Here is a 24,532-nt window from a genome sequence, read left to right on the forward strand (position 1 = left end):
TGCATGGAGGGGTCAAACCCCAAAGGCCTTTTAAAAAAACTAACAGTTGGGTCAGGGGAGGAGCCGGGGAGAAGGCTAGCAGCCCCTGGCCACAAAGTCGAAATCCCGGAAGGCCGCCTGCTCCGTGGCAGTGAGAGGCCGCGCATCGCGAGGCGGGCTCAGCGTGGGGGCCTCCCCGGTGAACTCCTCGTCAAAATTGCTGACATCAGTACGGCCTGACAGTGTGGGCACGAAGGGTGGCGGCAGCCGCCGGGCCAGCAGAGCATCCCAGCCCAGGGTCTGCATGGGAAAAGGGGGAGTAAGGTCAGTGTTGGGAGCTGGGGCACAGACCACAGGAGGGGCTGGACCCCTGCGCCCCATCCAGCCCTGAGTTTGTGGGGATCAATCAGCCTCACTAGTCACAAGATAGAGGGGCAAAGTGAAAGGACGGGGAGCTCAGGAAGCATCATAAGGTGAGAGTGGGGGACCCTGGTGGTCTGGGGGGGACAGGGAGCCTGAGCTCACACGCAAGGCAGTGGTCCCTATCAGGTCAGCCTGAAGTAGATGTAAGTGTAGAAGGGTCAGTGGGGGTGTGGGAGAGAGAAGAAAGTGGCTGACAATGTTGCAGGTGATGCATCGAGGTCTTAGGGGGATGTGGCCAGGCCCTTGAAGGGAATCCTCACCCTGAAGAAGGGCTGTTTCTTCACATCCTCTGCATCCCTCTCACTGGACCCCAGCCTCCGCTCTGGATTCCTCCGCAGCAGCTAGGGAAGGGGAGCACTGTGTCAGTTTCCCCTTCTGGGTCCCAGAGCCCCTCCCAAAGCCCACCCCAGCTTGGAGGGTCCTCACCCTGCGCATGATGCCAATGGCTTCAGCTGACAGGAAGCGGGGATAGCGAACCTCATCGTTGACGATGCTGTCAAACACTTCTTCCTCGTCATCCCCTGGGAACGGGGACTGGGACAGGGAGAATGAGGCAAATCGGGCCGCTCTTCTGGCCACACCAGCCCCAGCCCCACCCCCACCCACACCTTCACATCAGAGGAGAAACACACTATTTAAAGATTCAGAAGCTGAGGCCAAGGATGCAAAACAACCTGCCCCTGATCACACAAGATGTGTTGGAGGCAGATTCTGATCCCACCCCTGGGCATACAGGTTCCAGTGCCTTCCCAGGGACAGGTAAAGTGGGGGCAGCCTGAGGCCTCACCTCGCCAACCAGCATCTCATAGAGCAGCACGCCCAATCCCCACCAGTCCACTGCCCGCGTGTACGATGTGTCTGTCAGCACCTCGGGGGCCAGGAACTCCGGGGTTCCGCAGAATGTGCTGGTCCGGTCCCCATAGCCCATCCCTGGGGCAGCAGGGCCATGTGGTTATTGACAGGGGTGTCTTCAGTTATAGCCCAGCCCAACACAGAGTGGTCCAGCCAGCCCTGTCCCAGGGTCAAGGGTGGGAGGGTGAGATAAACTGGGTAGGGACTCCATTCCTTCCCCCTCTCTATCTTATCCCCTAGACCTTGGCCCTGCCCCTCACCCTCCTTGCAGAGGCCAAAGTCTGCGATCTTGACATAGCCCTCGGTGTCCAGGAGCAAATTGTCCAACTTCAGGTCCCTGTGAGTGGTTGGGGATGTAAAGAGGAATGAGTGGGGATGGGGCCTGCCTGAAGCCTGAGGGCCCCCTTGTGGGCAGAGCATGCATGCATGAGCACATGCATGCACACGCATACACACACACACACCTGTAGACAATCTTGTGTTCATGGAGAAACTGCAAGCCCAACACCACACAGGCTGAATAAAAGCTGCAGAGAGAGGTTGGCATGAGGGAGGTGGGCCTCTCCACGAGGAAGACCATATACACCTGGCCACATCCTCAAAAGCCCAACTGCCTCCCCCAAGCCCAAACTCCAGGAGCTGGGGGGAAGTAGGGCCTGCCATGGAGGAGCAGAAAGGGGCTGAGGCATCAGGGTGCAGGGAGTGGGGGGTGCCTGGGCTCACACAGCACGGGGCTCAGAGAAGACGTCGCTGTGGATATGCAGCATCAGGTCCCCGCCAGCCGAGTACTCCATCACAAAGCACACGTGCTCCGGCGTCTGGAAACAGCCAAACAGGTTCACCAGGAAGGGGTGTCCCGCACTAGTCACCGCTGCCAAGATCCGCTTCTCACACATCAGGCTAGGCAGGATGGGGGGCAGGGTCAGGAGCACAGGAGATCCCTACTGTTAAATCCCATATCCCAAGTCCTCAATCATCAGATATTTGTTGAGGGCCTCACATGGCTGTGCAACCTTGGGCAAATTGCTTAATATCTCTGAACCTCAGCAGCCTCATCTGCTAAACAGGCACCTAGAATCCACTATCCCATTAACGGTCCCTCAACTTCCCTAAAGAGAACTGGCAGGGGTGGGTTGACTGGAGCACTCCACTTCCCTGGCCAGGAAATGGTTCAGGAATGAGAAAGCCAAGCCAACAGGGCTCAATCTCAGGATTTCTGCTGGAATTATTAAAGAAGGTCTAAAGCTGGTGGACAAGAACTAAACTGCTGGTCAGGGGCATAAGACTGGAAGCAAGGCCCATACACGGGAAAGTAGAACTGAGAAGACGTCATCTGAGCAGCTGGATACAGCCATGCCTGAAGGACACATGTGGACTTTTTTGATCCAGAGCAATAAATTCCTCTATTTGCTTAGGCCCTAAGTTGGGTTCCTGATTTAATAAAGGATGTCAGGAAGATCAGGGACAATCTCAGTGTCTCTACCAAGCCACCCGACAACCCTGGAAGGAAGGCATTATTACTTCCCTTTTATAGAAGGGGAGGCTGAGTTTCAGAAGGGCCTCCCCAGGCTCTCTATAAGTATGTCTGTGGCAGAGGTGGGTTTTGAACCCAGGGCCCTGACCCCAAAGCAGAAGCAGTGCAATGGCACCATTAAGACCACACAGGTTTCAGAGCCCAAGTTCCTAAGTTTAAATCCAGGACCTCCCACTCATTGGCTGCATGAACTCAGGCAAGCTGCTCACCATCTCTGTGCCATCAGCAGAACGATGTTTTCTAAGAGTTATTACTATTATCTTAAATAGAAGCTTAATAAATTTGAGAAGGGACTGCTGCCTCCCATTTCCCAGAAGACAGGTTCTCAGAGGGACTGAGCAGGATCCCCACCTCTCCACCTCGTCTCGGGCCACAATGTCCCCTTTCTTCAGAGCCTTGATGGCGAACAGCTCCCCGCTGGGCCGGAATTCGGAGAGCAGCACCTGGAACCCCAGTAGGCAGGGGTGGCCTTAGCAGCCAGCCCAGGGAGTCAGGGGTGCAGACTTCCAGCCCTCCAACCCCTTGCCCCTCACCTCACCTTCCCAAAGTGACCCCGGCCCAGCACCGCCAGGAATTTGAAATCCTCAAGGGTCAGGGGTGACTTCCTGAGAGGGCTGTGGAGAAAGGACACTGGTGGGGACAGGGACAGTGCTTGGGGTGGCGGGTGGTGGGCAGGGGAGAGGAGTCACCTGCACAGAGAGGGCCCTGGGGTTTCCTGGGGCTCTGAAGGCAGCACAGGTGTGGTGGCTGTGTCCTGGATTGGGGAACTCTGTAGTGGAGAGAGCAGGGCAGAGTAAGGGAAGTCAGAGGCACCCCATAGCCATCATAGCCATCATAGCCACCAAGGCTGCCATCACCTCTTTGACCTCACCTCTCCCACTCACCCCCTTGCTCACTCTCCTCCAGCCACAAGTGCTTCTCACTATCCTGAACATAGCAGGCATGTTTCCACCCCAAGACCTTTGCACGGACTGTTTCTGCAATCTGGATTTTATTTATTTATTTTTTTGGAACTATATTTTCCTGACACCTGTACAGCTACTCCCTCACCTCCTTCAGGCCTTTACTCAAATGTCACCTTTGCAGGTGGTCACCGGACCACTCTATTAAATAACAGAACCCCCCAATATCAACACTCTCCATCCCCCTTCTCCGTTATATTTTTCTCTTCAGCACATTTCACACTGTAAACATGTTTTGTCATTTACCTACTTATTCTCTTGATTGGTATTAGTCCTTTGGAATCACTTTTATACAACATGTATATGTAATTAATATTTCATCGGAAAAAATTACCTACTGGTCCATCATCCTTCACTATAGAAGCAGTTCTAAAAATTCAATCCATGCAAACAGGCTGAAACATTTCCTGCCCCACTGCCCTCTCAGAGCCAGCCACTGTTTAATGCTTTCTCAGGTACTCTTCTAGGCATGTTTTATAACCACATGGGCAAAACTGCAAATACAAGCTATGTTTTTCTTGTATCCACTATTGACAACATTCCAATCTTGCCTTTCTCACTGGACAATCTGTCTTGGAAATCATTCTAAATCAACAGATGAGACTGGTCTCATTTTTCATAGCTGCATACTAGTCCATCTTGTCATTTATTTAGCACTCGTTCCTATAAATGGGCCCTGAGGTTATTTCCACTCTTGCCCCCACAAAGCTGCCTCAATGAACATCCTGGTTGTTCATGTGTGTGAAGATGTCCAGGATTGGAAGTTCGGGGTCAAGGTAGTGTCCGTTTTTATCTCAGCCAGCTAGGCCCTCCTGGGGGCATGCAGCGACTAGCACACCTCCCACTAACTGCCTATTTTTCTGCATCCTCCCCAGCCATCAGTGTTATTAAGCTTTTGGAATTTTTTTTTTTTTACCAACCTCATCTCATATAAGGTAGCTTATTTAATTCAAATCAGGAAGGATATATATATATATTTTTTTTAAATGAGATACAAAATTCATTCAGTGAGGTGGGCAAAGGGACCAGCTGTCACATATATGTCCGCCCAGGTTACCAATGCCTAGACCAGGGGTAGGTAAATGCTGTTTTTTGTATGGTCTGCAAGCTAAGAATGGTCTTTATGTTTTTAAAGGGATAGGAATTAAAAAATATATATTTCCTGATCTATCGAAATGAAATGACATCGAAACGTCAATGTCTATCAGTAAGGTTTCCCCAGCAACAGCCACACCCATTCATGGACATAAGCATTGCGCGTGGCTGCTTTCTACAAGAGCGGTGTCCAGTAGTTATGACTGGGACTGTCTAGCCAACAAAGTAAAAAATATTGATTATATTGCCCTTTATAGAATAAAGTGCCAACCTTTGACCTAGATTAGGATGTGGACACTCCCATCACCTTGCAGGCTCCCTCTGTCCTCCTGCTATTAATAATCAACCCCTCCATCTCTGCCCAGAGAAAACCACTATCTTGATTTCTATCATCAACTTGTAGGTTTTACAGGCACTGAGCACAGAGGTGGTCTCTGGGCCTGGAGCTGGGAAGGAGGCCCCCTGATGCTACCTAGACACACCTAAGAAGGAAAGAAGGGGACACTCACCAGACTTGGTAGACTGAAAGGAGTGCCCAGAGGGCTCTTCTGGGGGGAGGTGTCCAAGTCAGCTCCGAGATTCAGCTTCTCCACGGATATGTCGCTGCAGTACAAAAAAGGAGGGTGTGCTTGGGACCTAGCACCCTGGGAAGCAATCAGGACAGCCGGGACCCACAGGGCCTACCCTCCTTACCTCGTGGACCGGGCCTCGGGTCCAGAAGCCCCAGGGCTGAAAGTGCCCGTGGCCATGGCACTTGGGATGAGCCTTCGAATCAGTCGCACCCAGGTGGCAACGTCAATGTTCATCTGCCTAGCACGCTGGAATGCCTTCCCTGGGAACAGCAGCAGTGTTACCCTGGCTCACCCTGGCAACACCAAGGCCCCTGGCCTCTCCCCAGCCCCAACCCATACGCTCACCTTGCTGCTTGGAGAAGATTTTCTTCTGCCGTCGGAGCCGGGGTATCCTCTCAATGACAGGGTTGCGGAAGGTGACCTAGGGAGAGGGGCCAACAGGTGAGCACCCTCACCCACCGCCAGGTGGGGAGGCCCTTAGGAGCACAGGTATGCACACCCATTTTTCAGGGGTTCTGATCACTGTGGCACTGCATGTAATAAGGGGTCATAAAACCAATCCATTGCTTGGCAGGGCCACATCCTGCAATGCCAATTCGGGAAGATGAGAAGCAAGCACTTAGCTCATACTCAGAGGGTGGGGAGGGGGTCTGATATAACAATATGCACATTTAACGCTAGCAAACAGGCCCTACATCATCTCGTGTCCTGATTCCCAAGGGTGGTCCCAGACCAGCAGATCAGCGTTACCTGGGAACGAGTTAGAAATGCAGATCCTTGGGCCCCGCACCTGGACTCAGTGAATCGGTAACAGGGATGGGGTGTGGGGAGGTGGGCAGTGGTCTATGTTTTAATAAACCCTCCAGGTAATGCTAGTGCCCACCCAGGTGGAGCAACCACTAGTCTAGCTAAATTCTCCCAACTTCAATACATCTTCTAGAAGGTGCTAAAGTCACAGAATTGTGTCACTTCATGTGTATCTGATATGGTTGAAACTAGCCACATGTGGCTATTTAAATGAAGTAAAATTTAAGTAACATTAACACTTCAGTTCTCCCATCACACTAGCCACACTTCAAGTGGTTGGCGGCTACTATACTGGAAAATGCCAACATAAAACATTTCCTTCTACAATAGAACGCAATTATTGTCAGCTCATCGACAACGGAACTGCAGGAAGTTCTACTGGATGGTGTTTTTAGGAGACATAAAACAAAATCAAATGCTCTAATAAACCTTGAAAGCTTCAGAATTTGCCCTCAGAGTTACCTACCATCATTTCTCGCCTGGTTTCAGACAGTTCCTAACAGAACAATTTCACTGCACTGCCACTAAAGTCAACCCTTCTCTCTCTCCTTCCTTCCCTTCAATGGTCCTGGATTATGAGATCATGTAAGAATTTCCACAAGGGGATATGGATATGGGGAGATACATTACATAATACAGGGCATATGGATATGTTAGAGGCAAATTTAAAGAATTTTTGAGGATAATTTGGGCTAAATGAAGGAGCTGGTGACTGTCCTTCGCCGCATCTTGCCTTCCTCTTCTGTCAGCTGTGCATTGGGGGATTAACAAGTTAATGTCAGCAAAGTACACAGGACAAGGCTTGGCTCATATTACAAGTGGTCAGCTAGGAATGTTACCTAAACTATGGGCTCTCAACCAGGAGACACTGGCAAAGTCTGGAGACATTTTTGGCTGTACGAGTGGCAGTGGTGCTATTGGAATCCTGGGGGTGGAGCCCAGGGATGATGCTCAATATCCAACAGTGCACAGGATGGCTCTGCAACCGAGAATGCTCTGGTCCCCAATGTCTATAATGCTGACAGTAGGGTACCCTGATTTGAACCCTAACACTATTGCAGAAGGAATTTCTCTGTACTCAGTGTGTCTCTGGTAGCACATGTTACCAGTGCCATGGCATGTTGCCAAGTTTTGTTTTTCTTTTCTGGCTTGACAAAATTTTGTGATTTTAATTTTTAATTCTTGTGACAGAACAAAACCAGCCTCAGCTTAAGTCATGTCACTGATATGACCAATTATGGGTACTTTTCTATCAAGATTCTGGGATCAATAGAAAAAATATCTTCCCTTCTAGAAAACATGAAGCATTTTCTCAGGGTCAGGTCGGGCTGTACCTCGGCCACCAGGCAGCCCTGGGGTTCCATGTCCAGCTGGACCTCATGCCTCTCGTTGTCCAAGAAATCCTCCAACTTCAGGAATTTGAGGGCACACAGGCCCCGCTGGTCCCGCCAGAACACAGCCAGTTCCAGTTCCCGTGCCTTGAGAGAGGAAGATGACCATCACTTGTGGCACCTGAGACCCAGAATCCCCCTTCTCTGTGCTCCATCATCCCCCAACCTTGCTCACCCTCTCCAGCTCCAGGGTGAAGCTCTGGTCCCAGGCGTTGAGGCCACATGGCTTCCAGGATGTCTGCCCCACCACTGTGTTATCCAGCTTGAGCACAGTGCTAACCTCACCTGTAATGGGGGTGGGGGTGGAAGTCAGGAAATGCTGGGGCTGGGGGAATATCTATTATATCTCACTAAAGAAATCCTCTCCTTTTCTAGCATAATATTCTGCTATGCAATCTTTCACATTAAGGCCTTGTGGTTGACTTTTGTGTATAATACAAAGGAGGAATCCAAATTCACTTTGATTCTATAAGCAAGTTTCGGCAACACACTCCTAAGTATTTACCCTAGAAAAATGCATACATGTATACATCGGGAGATTCATAAATTTCAAAAATATAATGGTTTATAAAATGGCCCTAAAGCAGAAACAGCTCACTGTCCACTAACAGAATTAATATGCAATCTGTAATATAGTCTTACTAGCTGAACCATGAAATTGCTGATATTCAACGATTTTGTACCTAAAAAAACAAAGGGTGGCAATTTGATATGGCTCATCTTAAAACAATGGACTATTAAACAAGAGTAAAAAGGAATGAGTGAACTATAGTTTTACAGAATTATGTGGATCTGTCTCACAATGATAAATCAAAGAAACCACTGCCATGGAATATATTCTATATGATTCCACGTGTATGAAGTTCAAACACCAGGCAAAATTACACTATACTGTTTTGAGATACATACATGGGTGCTAAAACTACACAGAAAAGCAAAACAAAAATTATAACCATGGAAGTCAGAGGAGTAGCTACTTCTAGGACAGGGGAAGGGGCTGGAACTGAGGAGGAGACCTGGGGGGCTTCCAGGGAGTTCTATTTCCTGAACTGGGTGGTGGAAACATGAGTGTTTGCCCTGCTGTTATTCTTCTTTAACATATATTTTTTTTGTACATATATATTAGGTTTTTTCACAGTTGTGGTAAACTTTACAGAACATAAAATTTACCGCCATAATTATTTTTAAGTGTACAGCTACATGATAAGTCCATTCACACTGTTGTGTCACTATCACTGTCCATCTCTAGAAATCCTTCCATCTGCCCAAACTGAAGTTCTGTCCCCATTAAACATTAACTTCCCATCTTCCTTTCCCAGTCACTGGGAACCACCATCTTTTCATCTTCATGAATTGGACTTCTCTAGATACTTCATATAAGTGGAATCACTTATAGCATTAGTATTTTTGTTTTCTTGGTTTTTTTTTTTTATGCCTGCACCACCTGGGCTTCCTAGGTGGTCTCCCATCCAAGTACTAACCAGGCTCAACCCTGCTTAGCTTCCGAGATCAATCGGGATCGGGCTTGTTCAGGGTGGCATGGCCGTATATAGCATTAATATTTTTGCAACAGGCTTATTTCACTTTGCACGATGTGCTCAAGTTCACTCATGTTGTAGCATGTGTTAGAATTTTCTTTAAGGCTGAATAAGATTCCATTCTATGGTTATACCACGTTTTTAGCCATTCATCCATCAATGGACACTTGGATTGCTTCCACCGTTGGCTATTTTGAGTTATGCTGCTATGAACATAGGTGTGCAAATATCTCTTTCAACTCTTTTGGGTACATGTTCAGAAATGGGATTGCTGGGTCACATGGTAATTCCATGTTTAATTTTTTAAGGACCTGTCATATCATGCTGTTTTTCATAGCGGCTGCACCATTTTATATTCTCAGTGCACAAAGATTCCAATTTCTCCACATCCTCCCTAACACCTGTTGTTTTGTTTCATAGTATCCTTCCTAATGGGTGTGAGGTACTAGTTTTTAAAGTGTTACAAGTGTGGGGCATCCCAGGACCCCCAACCCCACCTCATCCCTCCAGACCCTCAATACCCACTCACTCGCATTCTCGGCTTCTGCTTTGAGGCTGCTACGGCCACTGAGGCTTCCGCTTCGGCTATAAAGGCCCCGGGCTGGGCGGCTCAGGAAGGCGGTACGGCTGTCAGGGGTACCAGGCCCCGCCGCCAAGGGTGAGGGGTTCCAGGGGATTGTCTCTGGAAGGTCCTTGCAGCCCACCACACGCACCTCCAGAGTCCCTAAGAAAGGGTCTGACTCAGGGGGGACCACATTTGGAGCAGGCCAAGGGGAGGGGGCTATGGCTGAAGTGGGCATGTAAAGCAGCAGCCCACATACAAGTAGGAGCTGTGAGGGACAACCGGGGTGGGGCAGGGGTTCTGATGCAGGGGGTGGCTATACACAGAAGTGAGAAATATGGGACAGGAAGGAGGGAACCAGGCTGGAGCGGACTAGGCTGGGGAGGGACTCTGGATGTTGAGGTTTAAGGACAGAATAGAGGTGTAGGATGAAGGTCCAAGCAAGGAGGAGCAGAGTAGAATTCAGAGGGCTGACCTAAAGTCTGAGGCAAAGGCTGAGGTCTATGGTAGGGCTGGTCTGGTGATGTAGTAGCTGAGGGGTCTAAGGAGAGTGGGCCTGGCTGGCCTGGGGGGTTGGGGTCAGAGGTCCAGGGCTGAGGGCTCTCAGAGTGAGGGTCTGGGGGACTATAGGTGCAGGAAAAAGACAGGGCCAGGTGAGGAGGGCGGAAAAGTGGGAATGGTGGGGTGGGGGCAGGGGTCCAGAATCAGAGGGCAAGACGGGCCAAGAAGTTCAGGGTGTATGGTGCTATCTGGCCTGGGGAAATGGGGCCCAGGCTAGAGGGTTGGGGTGAAGGAAGGAAACAGTGGATGGCAGTCTGGGTTAGGGAGAGTAGAGAACCGGGTTGGGGACTGCGGATTTTTAAGGCTGGGGGATGTCGGGACCCACCTGTGAGCGGTGAGGGCTTGCACAGGGTGCTGTACTGCGTGGCGGGGAAGGGCCCAGCCAGGTGGGCACTGAAGGCTGCAGACGAGGCCGCAGCGAGTTCCTCTCGCAGCAGCCGCCCCTTGGGATGATCAGCGGGCAGCTCCCCAAGCCGCCGCTCCAGCGCCTCCCGAAGGAGCCCCAGTTTCTGGTTGGACTCGGTTAGCTTTTCTTGGGCCTGTGGTGGGAGGGACAGGTCCAATCTGGGGAGGTGGGTATGGTCCCTCCAAGCACAGACCCAGGCTCCTCCAGGACTAAATCCTACCAGGGGCTCCTTTTTGCTGGAGGCCACAAACCCAAACCGTCTAGGTCCTACCCCAGAGCTCCCTGAAAACTAGACCCTGCCACACCGAGGCACTGACCCTTGCTGAGGCCTGACTCCACATTTTGGCTGCCCAGGGTCAAGGCTACCCCTTCACTGAGGCTCTGCCCCTCACCTCGCTGACTGCCTTGCGGTCAGGGGCCTTGGCGGCACTGAGCAGTCGTAGCACGTTCTTGGCGCCCTCCGCCACCGCGTGCTCAACTCGGAAGTGATGCCGCAGCTCTTCAATGCGCAGCTCCACCGCCCCCAGGTCCGGACTCCCTGTGGGTGCAGGACACCGGGTAGTGAGGCCAGCCTGGGACTCAGGTCCAACCAACCCAGTCCAGATACACAGCATCCACAAGAACAGGCACTGGCCACAGACGTATCACCACCGACATGTATCAGGTTTCTCAAAGGGCAGTTACAGTGACACAGTCGCACTGTCACCAGCAGGCAGACAGCCACACTTACGCCCTCTTTTATTCAAATACTCGCACCCACAGGAATGGTCCCAGGGACAGAGGCTGTCACACTGGAGCAGTCATACACACAGGCACACTTGACAGTTGTCAGGGTTCCACTTCACCCCCAGGGACTATCACAGGGACACCATGGACAACTGGACAGCCACAAGGATATAGTCACGCAAACACAGGGACACTTTTTTTAAAAAGTAACTTTTATTCATCGCTGATGGGAATACAAGTTAGCTTCCAATGGAGGTAGTTTGGCCCTATCTATTAAAATTACAAATGTATTTACCCTTTGATCAAGCAATCCCAATTCAGTGGCTGTATCTCATAGAAACACCTCTATACTTGACATATGTACGTGGTTATTCATGACAACCTTCTTTCTAAGAGTGAAAGACTGGAAACAACCCAATTTCCCCACCAAAGGGACACTGACACAGGGGCAGAGGGACATGATCACAAGACATAAACACCCTGTGGGAAACAGTCTCCTTGGGGCAGAACGCTCAGGACTCTAACTCCAGCCCAAGGGGAATCATAGGAACTTAATCGCACTGACTACACATGGATAAGGCATAGAGAAAGGCAAAGAAATGTCAACACACCGTCACACAGGCAGGGTAGTGTCACTAATTCCCACAGGCATGGAGACCCAATACCAAAGGGAAATAGGCTGGCTGTCATGACCAGTGTGAAGTTACAAAAACACAGCCATATCCTGGCACAAAACACAGCTAGTTACCCAATGGCACAGGAAAGGCACAAGGACATATTGTCACACAGGTATAGGAAACTTGTCACCCAGAGGCACAAAGTCACGGTCACACTTATCCATGGCTGTAAATTCCAGGGACAGTCTCAGACCCTGGCACTCAGTCACAACTCATGCTGTCATCCACAGGTGTGTGGCACTGACCTGGACATCAACAACACAGACAGTGTCACAGGAACCCCGATATTCATAGGCAAGTCATCTTACAAACATGGTCACAGTCCTGCTGCTAGGCCTGCTGTCACGTGGCACAGAGACAATCGCTGAAACTGTTACATTACAGGGACGAAGTCATGCTGTCACCAAGGTCGCGATATCACTCAAAGGCACATGGATGTGATCATACCATCACACACCATAACTGAGAAATCCACAAGGGTATTCACAATACAATCGCATGAACAGTAATACTGATAGCCCTCCCCCCAAAGACACACATGTCATTCAAGTTACAAGCCTCACTGCTATGGTCTGAATGTTTACATCCCCTCAATATTCATAAGTTGAAACCCAACCCCCAGTGTGAGGATATATGGAGGTGAGACCTTTGGGAGATGATTAGATTATGGCAGTGGAGCCCTCATGAATGCGATTAGTGGCCTAATGAAAGAGATCCCAGAGGGCTCCCTCACCCCTTTCGCCACGTGAGGACAGAGTGAGAAGATGTGGTCTATGAACTAGGAAGTGGGCCTCACTAGACACTGGAACTGCCAATGCCTTGATCTTAGACTTCCAGCCTCCAAAACTGTGAGCAATAAATTTCTATTGTTTATAAGCCACCTAGTGCTATCATAGCAGCCCAAATAGCCTAACAGCTACCAACAGCTGACACACCCCTATCTGTCAAGGTGACAAACTACCATAGTTACTAGGGCACACACACAGCTGCTGGTCCCTATAGTCAATGTCACATTAATACTGAAACACATCAGTAGCACAGACATAGTCACACCTGCAACAATATATTAAGACCCTGTCACAAATTCAGATTGACAATCAGGTTGAGACACCCCCAGCCCTTCATACACAGAGACACACAGGCTGGGGACACCTACGGTTCTACACAACAGAAGCCAACATGACAAGGCAACCACTTAATCCAGGTGTCTACATTTTTTTTCTATTTAGTGCCAGGAAGTTAAATATTTCTGGCTTTGCAGACCACACAGGCTCTGTTGCCACTACTTAGCTTTGCTGTCCCAGTGTAAAACCAGCCTTAGATGATAATAAATGAATAGGTATGGCTGTGTGCCAATAAAACATTTAGGGAAAAAAAAGCCAGCAGTAGATTTGGTCTGTGGACAGTAGTCTACTAATACCTAATCTACAGCAAACCTGGAGTAGGACGAAATGGGAAACTGAGGCCCAGAGAGGGTTGGGAATGGGTTCCAGTCACGGAGTGAGCTATAGTCCCCACCTCTCTGCCTCAGAAAGGGTCCCCTCATGGGGCTGGGGGCTGAGCTCCACAAGGCAGAATGCAGGGCAAGCAACTCACCTTGGGTCTCATCTGGAGCTGCCTGGCTCTCCAGCTGGCAGGCCTGCAGCGCCCGGCGTAGCTGCATGCGGATGATATCGATTTTGGTCTTACTGTCCTGTAGCATCTGCTGGGCCGTCAGCAGCAGCTTCCGGTCCTGGAGGCAGAGATGGGCCGTCAGGGAATGGCTGGCCAGCTGGGGCCTGACCACTGGCCCTGATGTCCACCAGGACATGCACACCAGGGCAAACACGTGACGGACAGTGTTTGTATACATGTGTTCGTGGATGTAGAGGGGCGATGTAGCCCATGGGGCTTGAATCTTGGCTCTGCCACAGCTGTGTGACTTTGGGCAAGACACTCAACCTCTCTGGGCCTGTCTCCTCAATGTGCAGGAATAAGATCAGTACTAAGAGAGCCGATGCTCACGGAAGATCAAAGTTGCTGATCTGAATGCAGAGCTAAGGGTTGTGTCTGGAACCAGCAGGCACTGTACTCGCATCAGCTGTCAGCACAATGTGTTTGTTGGTGGGCGGTCCCCAGAGCAGGTATAGCCCTGACTGTAGCTGCACGGGTGAGTCTCCAAGGGTGACTGGGTGGGTGTGTTGATGGTCTGCTGTAAGCAGTGTTCCAGATGTTCGTGTGTGCAGTTCACACGGTATGGTGATGACTGGGCACACAGCCCCAGGACCCCATGTGTGCACAAGTGCTAGAAATTGTTGTGAGTTTTTTCATCTACTCTTGCTACGTTTCTAAATGAGGCAAGGCAAACCTGTGATGATGGAAGCTTGGGTATTGACTAAAGGGGCAGGAGGGAACTTTCTGGGTGATTGGAAATGTTTTAGATTTTGATGGGGGTGGTGTGTACACAGGTCAAAAATTCATGGGGCTGTACACTTAAGTTTCCTGCATGTTATATCAGTACAAAAAAATAATCTATGTGCTCTGTGTCCTAACATGTAAGTCGTGTTTGTGCATGCACACGAGTGTGGGCACTTTCCCGACAGTGTGTGAGCGAGTGTCTCTAGCAGCAGGCCTGACTGTGTTTGTCCATGTGAGCATCTCAGGGTATTGGTACAGACCTGTGGCTGTGTCCCCAGCACTGGTATGACTGGGGAGTGGGTGTGTCTGTGTGACAACTCCAGTCTCTGAATGTGAATTTAATGGTGTATCTGTGGGTCTAGGTGCTATGTTGGCTTGTGCTGGATGTCCTGGGTGTTACATGACGACGTGTGTATTTGTGTGTCTAGAGGTGGCTACGTCACATGTCTTTAAGTGTTGTTACACTGCGTCTCTACACATTATGAGTGTGTGTTTCAAGTGTTAATATGACTCTGTGGGTTTCTAGATGTTATGACCAGGGGGGTGTCTTTGTGTGTCTCTGGATGTTAGGATGATGACAAGTACAGATCTAGTTGTTGACCTGATTGTGTGGACTTGTGTCCTGACTCCCAGCCACCCATCAGCCCATTCCCCCATAACCCACATTCACCTCATTTTCCATACACAACCAGGAACTGCCTGACTCCCCAGTCCTGACTCCCAGCCACCCATCAGCCCATCCCCCCACAACCCCTGCCCATGACCTGCTCGTGGGGGTGCCTGTGTGTGCCCCTACCTTGGTGCTGCCATTGCTGTACGTCTGGATCATGTTTTCTGCCCCCTGCTTCACCTTCAGCTCGATAGCCAGCTGCTTCTCCAGGCCAGCCACGCGGCTCAGGTTGGTGGCTGAGCAGGCTGGGCCGCCCTCGCTGGGGGACTTAGGGGCATCTGGAGAGGGTGGGTGGGACAAAGTCACCAAGGCCTCACCTCCATCTGCCCCGGAGGTTTGCCCAGCCTAGATTCCGCCCCCAAGCCAAAGCACTGAGGGTCCAACTACCCTGCCCCTCACAGGGAACCCCCTTCAGGGTACCCCCTCAGGGATGAGGTAGGACTAGATAAATGGGCATGAGTAAGTGTCCAGGTGTGCATGAGTCCTTGGTGTTGGGGAGACTATGGACAGAAGCCTCTAACTCCTTACAGCTGTGTGGAATCCGTGGGTATGGTTATGTCTGTAACCTACAGGGTGGTGGCATGGCAAAGTGAGGGTGTATCTCCCTAGGTGCTCATGTAACTATGTGAGATGCTAGGTGTTGGGAGGACTATGTGAGATTCTGGGTGCTGAAGCAACCCTATGCATGAGTTTCCAATGCACTGATGGCACAACTTTGTTTAGATTTTGGGCACTGGTACAACTGTCTCTGAGTGTCCAGGTGTGGATACAGCCAGATGTTCATGTCTCTGGTTGGTGGCATGGCTCTATGTGACTCTCTGGAGAGTGGTATGACTGTGGGGGTGACTCTAGGTATAAATGTGATCATATGAGATTCTAGCTGTTGGCTGAACTCTCCCCACTGTCTCAAGAGTGTTGACATGATAGTGTGATTGTCATGACAGTGATATTGATATGACTGTGTATAGAAGGGGTGGGTGTTGGTGTAAGCAGTGTTGAGTCTTCAGGCTTTGTCCCATTGTGCATATGTCTCTGGCTGTTAATGGGACAGTGTACATCTAGAAGAGCTGGGCAGCTATGTGTGTGTGAAACTGTGGGGGTTGGAGTGACCATGTGTGAGAGTCTCTGGGTGTTGTCTGTGTATTTGTGTGACTGTGTGTGTATTTCTCTGGTTATTAGGTGGCGGTATGGAAGTCTCTGAGTGTTATGGTGACTCTGAGAGTCTCTGGGTATTTACATCATAGTGCCTGGAACCTTGGGTGTTATTTGGGTATTGGTGTGACTACATGAGTCTAGATATTGGCGTGACACTGTGTAGGTCCACTAGTGCTGTCTGGGTATTGGTGTGACAAACCATATCTTTGGGTACTGGTATGACATTGTGTAGGTCTTTTGGTGTTGCCCAAATGTTGGTGTGACTATGCATGTCTTTGGGTATTTGTGTGACACTTTAAGTCTCTGGATGTTGTCCAGGTGTTGGTGTGACCATGTGCCTTTCTCTGGGTGTTGGTTTTGACATTTGCTCTGGTTGTATTGTGAGGCTGGAGGCTGTTGTGACCAGGCGTGTCTCCCTGGGGATCAGTGGAGACAGGGTGAGCCTCGCTCTCAGAGCCTGCGGGTGAGCCCCTGGCAGTGGCACCCCTAAAGTCTCACCTCCCCCAGGGAAGGCCCTGCTCACCATGGGTGGCGGCCACAGGGTCGGGCAGCACCACGTGGGCATGCAGTTCCTGTAGCTGCTGGTGAAGCAAATCCAGCCGGCGAGAGGAGCCACGCAGCAGCAGCTCCACCGGCCCGAGGCTGCGGCCCAGGTCGGTGGTGGCCCGACGCAGATTCTCAGCCCCCTCCTTTAGCTTCAACTCCTTGCGGATCTCTCGCCGAAGCCGCTCCCGCTCCAGCTCCAGCTGCTGTTGCACCCCAGGCGCTGCCAGGTCCGCACCTGCCAGGCCCAGCTGCTCCAGCAGGGACCAGCTGCGGGGCTCACTCTGCAGGGGACAGAGCAGGGTCAGTTCAGCCAGGAAGACACGGGGTGCAGACTGCACTTGGCCATCCGGGCCTGGTCTCCTCCCAGCCTGGTACTCCCAAGACAGGGCCTGTTCTATGTCCTCTGACCCCCAAACTGGGAGGTAAGACAAGGCCCTCTCCCTGTTGCCTCTGACTCAGGGACCCTATAGGTACAGTTGTCTCCTTTCATCTGTTTCTTACATAGTGGGATTCTGGAGGACAGGCCCCACTACCCCACCACTGTGCCACCCCTAAACTAAGGGCATCCTCTAGGATAGGCTGTATCTCCCTTCCACTGTCCTCCCAAACTAGGGGATCCCAAAGATAAGCCTAGTTTCTCTTCCATTGCTCCCCCAAATGACAAGGTTCTGAAAACAAACCCTCTTCTCCCTTCAGCTATCCCCCTAGACTTGCAGGGCCCATCCTCCCTCTGTTGCTCCCTAAGTAAGTATCAAGAACGGGACTCTGCTGCCCCCCAAAACTATGGGGTTGGAGTCCTGAGAGCAGGCTCCTTATCCTCTTTGCTGTGCCTCAAACTGGTAGGTGCAGAAGGCAGGTGTCATCTTTCCCTTGCTATACCCCTGATGTAGGAGGCCCCAGAGGCAGGCCCAGTCTTTCTCCTGGTGGTCCCAGGGATAGGCTCCATCTCCTCTCTTCTCATCTTCTACAACTGGGACCCTAAGGAGCAGAGCCCCACCTCCTTCTTCCTCTATCTGCCTGACATAGGAGCCCCAAAGGGCCTCAGATAGTTTCATCTTCCAAATAGAAAACTCCGACCTATCTTTTCCTCTCTATCTAAAACAGAGGGTTATGAAAGGCAGGGCTTCTGGCCTGTGTTACTTGGGGTCCTCTTCTGCCCTCCACCCCCCAGGGACCCCACCTCCAGCTCCTGGTCCAAAGGAGTATCGGCCTCTGCCATCCTGGGTCTCGGCTGAGGACCCCGCCCTCTTCCTGAACCTCAGCCCTGCCAGGGCCTCTCACCCGCCACTTCCTCTTTCCTGCTAGCTCCCAGCAAGCCCTGCGCGCCAGGCCAGCTCCAGGGCTCTGGGGCATCCTGGAGACTTTTCCCCTCAGCCTCAGTCTGAATGGACTTAAAGGCAGGCCTTTTTGGGCTGACTCGGGGATGCGTGCTCTCTCATACCTACAGGTCTATGCACGGAACACGGGTGTACACCAGGATGCAAATGCACAGGAGTGTTTACATGGGCCAGCCCCCTGCCTGCAGATGCAGGCCGTCCCAACTTCCGGCTTCCTCTCTCAGTACCCACTGCTGTTGACCACAATTTAGAGGCCAAATGGGCCTGGCTGGGCCAAGGGCACCTCCCTGAGACCCACGTCATGAGAAGACAGCATTGGAGGAGTGGAGTGAAGGTACCCCCAAACCAGCAGCCCTCTAAAGTTCAAGTATGATTAGTGATAATAATAGCAGTTACTACAAGCTGTACCCAGATCAACTAATGAAGCTCACGAGGTGAGTGCTAATATAACTCATATTCAAGATGGTGAAACTTGAGGCCCAGACGGTGACATAACTTGCCCCAAAGTCCCTCAGCCAGCAAGAGGCAGGACTAGGATTTAAAACAGGAGCACCCAGAATCCTAGTGCAGGATAGGTTGTCAGGTGCTCTCCCCACACCGCAAGAACCCATTTCACAGATGAAGAAAGTCTTCCTTGGCTCCCAACCAACCTTGAGGGCAGCTGCCCCCAGGGAGGGTTTACTTCAAGCCAAGAGCTTCACTTCCACAATCTTACCAACCTCTCACTTTAATCCTGAGCAGCTGCCACTATTCTTCCTTAGGTGAGAACTGAGGCTCAGAAGTGACAGAAGCGGTTCTCAAAGGGGGGGATTTTGGCCCCTCCCTACGCTTCTGGGGGCATTTGGCAACATTCAAAAACATTTTTGGTTATCACGACTGGGGGTGGGAAGAGGGTGCTACTGGCATCTAGTAGGCTGAGACCAAGGATGCTGCTCAACAACCTAAAGTGCACAGGACAGTTCCCACCTCAAAGAATGATTCAGCCACAAATGTCAATAGTGCTGAGGCTGAAAACCCCTGAGTTAAAGGACACAAACTCACAGCCTGGGTTGCTGACCATGACCACCAGTAAGGATTTCATAGCAGCTCTGCCGCAGAGCGCTTGCCCAGTCTACGTCTCTCCCAACCACAAACACTCTCTTAGTCCCATTTTTCTGATGGCAGAACCAAGGCTCAGAGAGGCAAAGGCGCCCAGCCAAGAACACACAGTGAGGAAGTGACAGCACTGGAATTTAAACCCAGGGTCATCTAACACTACCAGCTCCCAACCAGACCCCACCCACTGCTTAGCCCCACCACATCCCCAACAGGCAGAGCAGGCGTACAGCCAGGAGCAGGGCCAGCTCAATGGGGGTCCAGGCAGAGAGGAGGAGTAGGAGCCCTTGGCCACACCTCAAGCAGCTACGGCCTAAGAATATGCAGAGCAGGGAGAGAGGAAGGCCAAGCCTCCTGGTTTCTCCTCCCTGGGGTGACTCACTCCTACCCAAGGGGCAGGGGTCACCCAAGGGCCAGCAGAGTGAACCCATGAGTCAGGGGACTGGCCCAACCTTGGAGAGTCCCTGTTCTCGCACTTCTCATGGTGGAGCAGGAGACCCCAGGTCCAGAGGGCCAATCTTCCAGAATTCCCCTCTTCTAAGAGCAGCCAGGGACCTAGACCCCCATGTCCGGAGATTTCAATGCTTTGGGCGTTTCCGGAATCTGGACAGGACATCCGGTTGCCGGACATAGAACAGACAGGCACACGTTGGGACAGACAGAGGGACACAGTAGCAGGCCCAAGCAGACACAAGAAAGGAATAACAAGAATAGAGGAGAAAGCGGGCAAGAGATGGGAAGAACCACAGCACGGGTCCAGAGCCTCGTTCCAGGAATCACAGCTTCTATCCAGCCCATGTCTGGTACACGCCAAGCACATGCATGCACCAGAAAACTCCTACAAAGCCTTCCCTGGGCCAGAGGGAGAGACAAAAGACCCTGGCCCTCCCCAGCCCCAAGGTCTGACCTTGTGTGATCTGCAACACCAGATACGCCCAGCTCCTCGGCAAGGCTGGCAGGCCATCAGCAGGACTGGGGTGGGGGACAGAGGGAAACAGGGGAGACATAGAGGGGATAGAGGGCAGGTGCAGAAGGAGACGAGAACCTGGTTACATAGCACCACAGGAAGACGGAGGGATAGTGAAGCACTAAGAGGGACATTTCTCAGGCTTTGGTCACTGAACCAAAGAAAGTCAGAAGTCACCCTGGCTCTGCTTGCCACAGATAGAGGAGGTGAGAGCCCAGGACTGTGATGTCCACAAGGTGGCACAGGGAGAACCTGGCTGGGCGGGTTGGTGCCAGTCACCTGTGCCTGTGTATGTGTGTGTGTGGGAGAGAGTGCCCCACAGTGCCACCCAGGCCCAGGTAGGATTCCAGGTATGAGAGAATCCCCAGCCTGTTGACCTAGACGCTCCCGACCTGAGATCAGGTTCCAACTGGCAGCCCTGGAGGGTAGCCCTGGGGATCCCCTGTCCCCAAACCTCATGAGGTGACTGGGACACTTCCGCCAACAGGTGCCAATCTGGGTGGCGTCAGGACCCTCGTAAAGCTCAGTCCAGAGGCGGGGGCTGCTAGAGCTCTGTTGTGCGGGGAAAGGGCATGGGCGGCATCCTCCCCTACCGAGGCATCGTGCCAAGCACCTGCCCGGGTGGAGCGGCACCTGACGGGAACCGACGCTGAAGGGCAGGGGGGCGGGAAGGCGGGGGCGACAGGCACTGGGACGCACAGCCAGCCTCAGACACCCGAAGTCGCGCCTCAGCGGCGCCCCTTGAATTCTCTCGGAGGGCGGAGCTTGGATGTGTGGCGGGGGGGGCATCCCGGACCTCCCCGCTACCTCCGTGCGTACCTCCACCTGCACAGAAGGGGGCCGTGCTGGCTCCAAGATGCCGGCCCAAGGAGGGAGTCCCGGGCCCTGGGGAGACCCCTGCCCTGACCGCCTCGGTCTCGGGAACCACCGCAATGCGCGGGCGAGGGTCCCGAGCCCCGGGCGGCCACTGGGGCGGCTGCGGACGCAGGTACGCCTACCTGCACGGCGTCGCTGGCCATGTCCTCGCGCCGCCCGCCAGGGGTCCCCGAGCTGAGTTAGGGACGGCGGGAGAAGCCCGCCTGCGCCCCACGCAGCGTGGAGGGCGGGGAGGGGGCGGGCACGACGGGACCCCGGCCCGGCGCGCAGCCCTCTCCGGCTTGCTCCGATCGGGCCCCGCCTGGCCAGGCCGCCGCGTCCGCGCGCCGCGCCCTCCGGCCCCAGCGGCCGCCGGGCCCGTCACGTGATCGCCGAGGTCGGCGCCCGGGGAGTAGGCGGGGCCAATGGGCGGGGATCCCAGCGGCCCCCGGGGCTGAGGGGTCCCGCCTCTCCTGCGCCCCCTCTCTGCAGCCACCAGTACCTATTTTGCTCTTCGCCCCCTTCTGTATCAGCTTTTTGCTCACGGGTTACCCATCTGAGCGTGGGGAAACCCGAAAAGAGTGAGGCCCCTTAAAACAGGGAGTGGCAGAGGCCTTTGGGCCTCCCAGGACCCCTCTAGAAAGAAAAATTCATCCCCCCTGTGTTTGCAAGCTCAGGCCTCTCAGAACCATTCGGTCTACTGGGCCCCAGTTCGAAGGCACAGGAGCTCCCCCATTGCCTGCAGACAAGCTCCGGGCAAATACGAGTTTAATCCCAGCTACCCATGCCTTGGGGGAGCCCCAAAGCCCTAAGAGCTTCTCATCTGTAAAACGGGATTTCCCACCCATCCCTCGGGTGTTGGTAAAATGAGATCGTGAGGACCAAGTGCTGAGAACACAGTAAGCACTTAATAAGAGTTAGCTGTTGTCATTTTTGTTATTGCCGTTGTTATGAAAAGGAGTTTGAATCCCAACTTCATCACCGACTCTCTGTGGGCCCTGTAGATCCTGTGGCTGCCGAGCCTCAGTTTTCCTCGCTATAAAATGGGAACCAGCCTCTTCTTCGAGGCTGCTGTATTCAGGTGAAGCTCCATAAATGCAGACTCGTCCCCAAGCTGAGGTATAGGGCGGAGGTCTTTGTGGAGCTTCTCCAGGAGTCTGTGGAGAGTGCAGCTTGGCTCGTGGCCCACCCCGCACTCCCTTATGGGCCGGTGATTGGGCCAAACCGAGGTCCCCGGGGCGCCAGGAGGAGAGCGCTCGCTGGCGGCAGTGCCTGCACACATGGCGCCCTCCTGGGACCTGCCAAAGAGCAGAAAGCTGCGGGTACCTAGGTTACTCGCAGCTGTGCGTGGTTTGCGTCGTCCCAGAAACCAGAGCGCGATATCTTCTCTTTCATTTTTTTCCTTTGGGCGACTCTTCTAGGGAGGGGAGAGGTAGCAAAGAAAAAGAAAAGAAGGAGGAGGTGAAATTATGCCAAACCCGCATCTGCCCACTTCTCTTCCCTCCCAAGGTCCCCAAGGAGTCCGGGCTCTGTCTTCCCTCACCTGGACCAGTGCAGTCGCCCCCTCCCAGGTCTCTCAGCTCCACCTTGGACTTCATAGTCTGTCTTCCCCACAAAGGTGCCTATGAACACCTTTGTCAACTTACGTCCTTCCTCTGCCTAGGTTCCTCTATGGCTCCCACCTTCTTTAGAGTAAAAGCCAAAGTCCTAACAACTGTCCACAAAGCCCTGCAGGATTTGGCTCCTCTACCTTCCCCCTCTTCTCTCCTCCCACCTCCCACCTGCTCACTCCCTCCAGTCACAATGGCCTCCTGGCTATTTCTCGGATATTTATCGGTAGAATAAAATAACCCTTTGAGCTAGTTCTTTTGCTCTGGATTTACAGATGAGTAAATTGAGACTCAGAAAGAAGTACCTCACCCTAGTTATGGAGCCAGGATGTTTATGGCCCTTGCCCTCATGAGGGAAAGGGTATTTTCCTCTAATTCTCCAGCCCACCCATTTTACAGATGGGGAGGATGTGGCACAGTAAGGCTGAGTCAGCCCAGGGACTAGGCCATCCTGCCCAGAGATGGGCCCTCTGCTGCCTGCAAATTCCAGGCTGCCTCCCCGGATGGAGCTAAGGAACCCTGCCAAATTCTCACTCCAACTTTCCGGCATTCGTTTACTCAGTGATTATTTATCGATGCCCGCTAGGGACGTTGGTGGCACGGGAAACAGAGTTGCACTCCAGGCTTGAAATTCGGAGACTAAAGACCGATCGTACAATGTCAACCAAATATGATAACTGCAGCTGCTCTAGCCTCTCTTCAGTCTTCTCTGGGGCATTGGAAACCCTAAATCACATCCACCCCCTGCCTCTATCTGCTGGAAAACCTGTTCCCAGCTCTCTAGAGTTCTTAGGAAAAACTTCCCACCCCTCACTTGGTCTACAAGGTGGACCTGTCAGGTCTCTGTCCATCTGTCCAGTCACATCCCCCTCTACACCCCTCAGCCCAACCAGCAACACTGGCCTTCTCTCTATTCCTCAAATATTCTCACCTTATTTCCAACCTCAGGGCCTTTGTACTGGCTGTTCCCTGGCCTAGAATGCCCTTCCAGCATGTCCTCAAGGCTGGTCTTTTCTGATCACTTCGGTCTCCGTTTAAATGTCACCTCCTCTGAGAGACCTTCCCAAAGTACCTCTATGCCTTGTCGTACCTGGCCCATGGTCCTGTTTTATTTATTTTAGTATTACTCCTTTCCGAAATTGCCAGCGTCTGGCCTATGCTCACTCATTCTCTGTGAAATGAGCAAGTGGGCACAGTGTGAGGTGTCAGGAGAAAGGTATTCCAAGCCTGTGGAGGCTTTGAGGAGGCAGCCACCCCACTCTGCAGGAGGCAGAAAGGCTGGCACTGAAGTTGAGTTGTGAAGGACAAGTTAGGAATTTGCAAAGTGAATAAAGAGGAAAAGGGTATCTGGCAGGAGGAATAGCAGGAGCAAAGGCCTAGAGGTGGGTGAGGGAGAACTTGACATGTCCTGATTTCTCTGCCCTCATAACACCTCATTCAATCCATTCTGGCCTCACAGCCTCTTCCCTGCTCCTCAGACATGTCTAATTCTACCTCAAGGCCTTTGCACTAGCTGTTTCTGCAATGCTTCTCCTCATCTTGGTGTTCTCTCTTTCTCATTTCATTTCTATCTTTGCTCAAATGTCACCTTCTTAGAGAAGTCTTCCCTCACTGCATCTCCACCTAAAACAAGCCCCACCTCCACCCTGCCAAACTCTACCCCTCACATAACTTGATTTTTATTGCTTGCAAATTTAAATAGATTTGACTCTACTATTTTCTTTCTTCCCTGTCTTGACCAGGAAGATGTCAGCTCCCCGGGGACAGGGATCATTTTCTGTCTTGTTCACTACTGGGTCCCCAGCTCCTAGAACA

The 24,532-nt window shown here is 52.2% G+C and overlaps 1 protein-coding gene and 1 pseudogene across 3 annotated transcripts; both read right to left on the bottom strand.

Moving 5' to 3' along the window:
• Positions 1-21,489, bottom strand: PKN1 (protein kinase N1). Of its 3 annotated transcripts, none has more exons than XM_016162115.2 (22): positions 21,251-21,489; positions 16,831-17,134; positions 15,279-15,430; positions 13,682-13,817; positions 11,075-11,220; positions 10,602-10,815; positions 9,683-9,877; positions 7,791-7,900; positions 7,559-7,702; positions 5,763-5,838; positions 5,539-5,677; positions 5,355-5,448; positions 3,478-3,557; positions 3,327-3,402; positions 3,140-3,231; positions 1,978-2,154; positions 1,719-1,781; positions 1,515-1,591; positions 1,190-1,332; positions 829-936; positions 663-743; positions 1-279 (listed from the first exon to the last, which is right to left on the bottom strand). In XM_016162115.2, exons 1-22 carry the CDS (start codon positions 21,269-21,271, stop codon positions 76-78), a joined length of 2,832 nt encoding a protein of 943 aa, XP_016017601.2. In that variant the 5' UTR covers positions 21,272-21,489; the 3' UTR covers positions 1-75. The 3 variants fall into 3 exon arrangements, with proteins under 3 accessions (XP_016017601.2, XP_036090196.1, XP_016017600.2); XM_036234303.1 differs by lacking the exon at positions 21,251-21,489 and adding an exon at positions 20,193-21,065; XM_016162114.2 differs by lacking the exon at positions 21,251-21,489 and adding an exon at positions 18,034-18,288.
• On the bottom strand, positions 9,048-9,166 carry LOC118612647 (annotated as a pseudogene).
• Positions 21,490-24,532: the final 3,043 nt, after the last annotated feature.

The sequence above is a fragment of the Rousettus aegyptiacus genome, unplaced genomic scaffold, assembly GCF_014176215.1.
Source record: "Rousettus aegyptiacus isolate mRouAeg1 unplaced genomic scaffold, mRouAeg1.p scaffold_m13_p_16, whole genome shotgun sequence".
In the NCBI taxonomy this organism is placed as follows: Eukaryota; Metazoa; Chordata; class Mammalia; order Chiroptera; family Pteropodidae; genus Rousettus; species Rousettus aegyptiacus.

Coding starts and splice junctions, on each gene's coding strand:
- PKN1 (XM_036234303.1), bottom strand. CDS start 21,041: ATGCCCCCCCCGCCACACATCCAAGCTCCGCCCTCCGAGAGAATTCAA. Junction 9,878..10,601: donor CAAGCCCTCACCGCTCACAG/GTGGGTCCCGAC, acceptor ACCCTTTCTTAG/GGACTCTGGAGGTGCGTGTG. Junction 5,678..5,762: donor AATCTTCTCCAAGCAGCAAG/GTGAGCGTATGG, acceptor TGCTGTTCCCAG/GGAAGGCATTCCAGCGTGCT.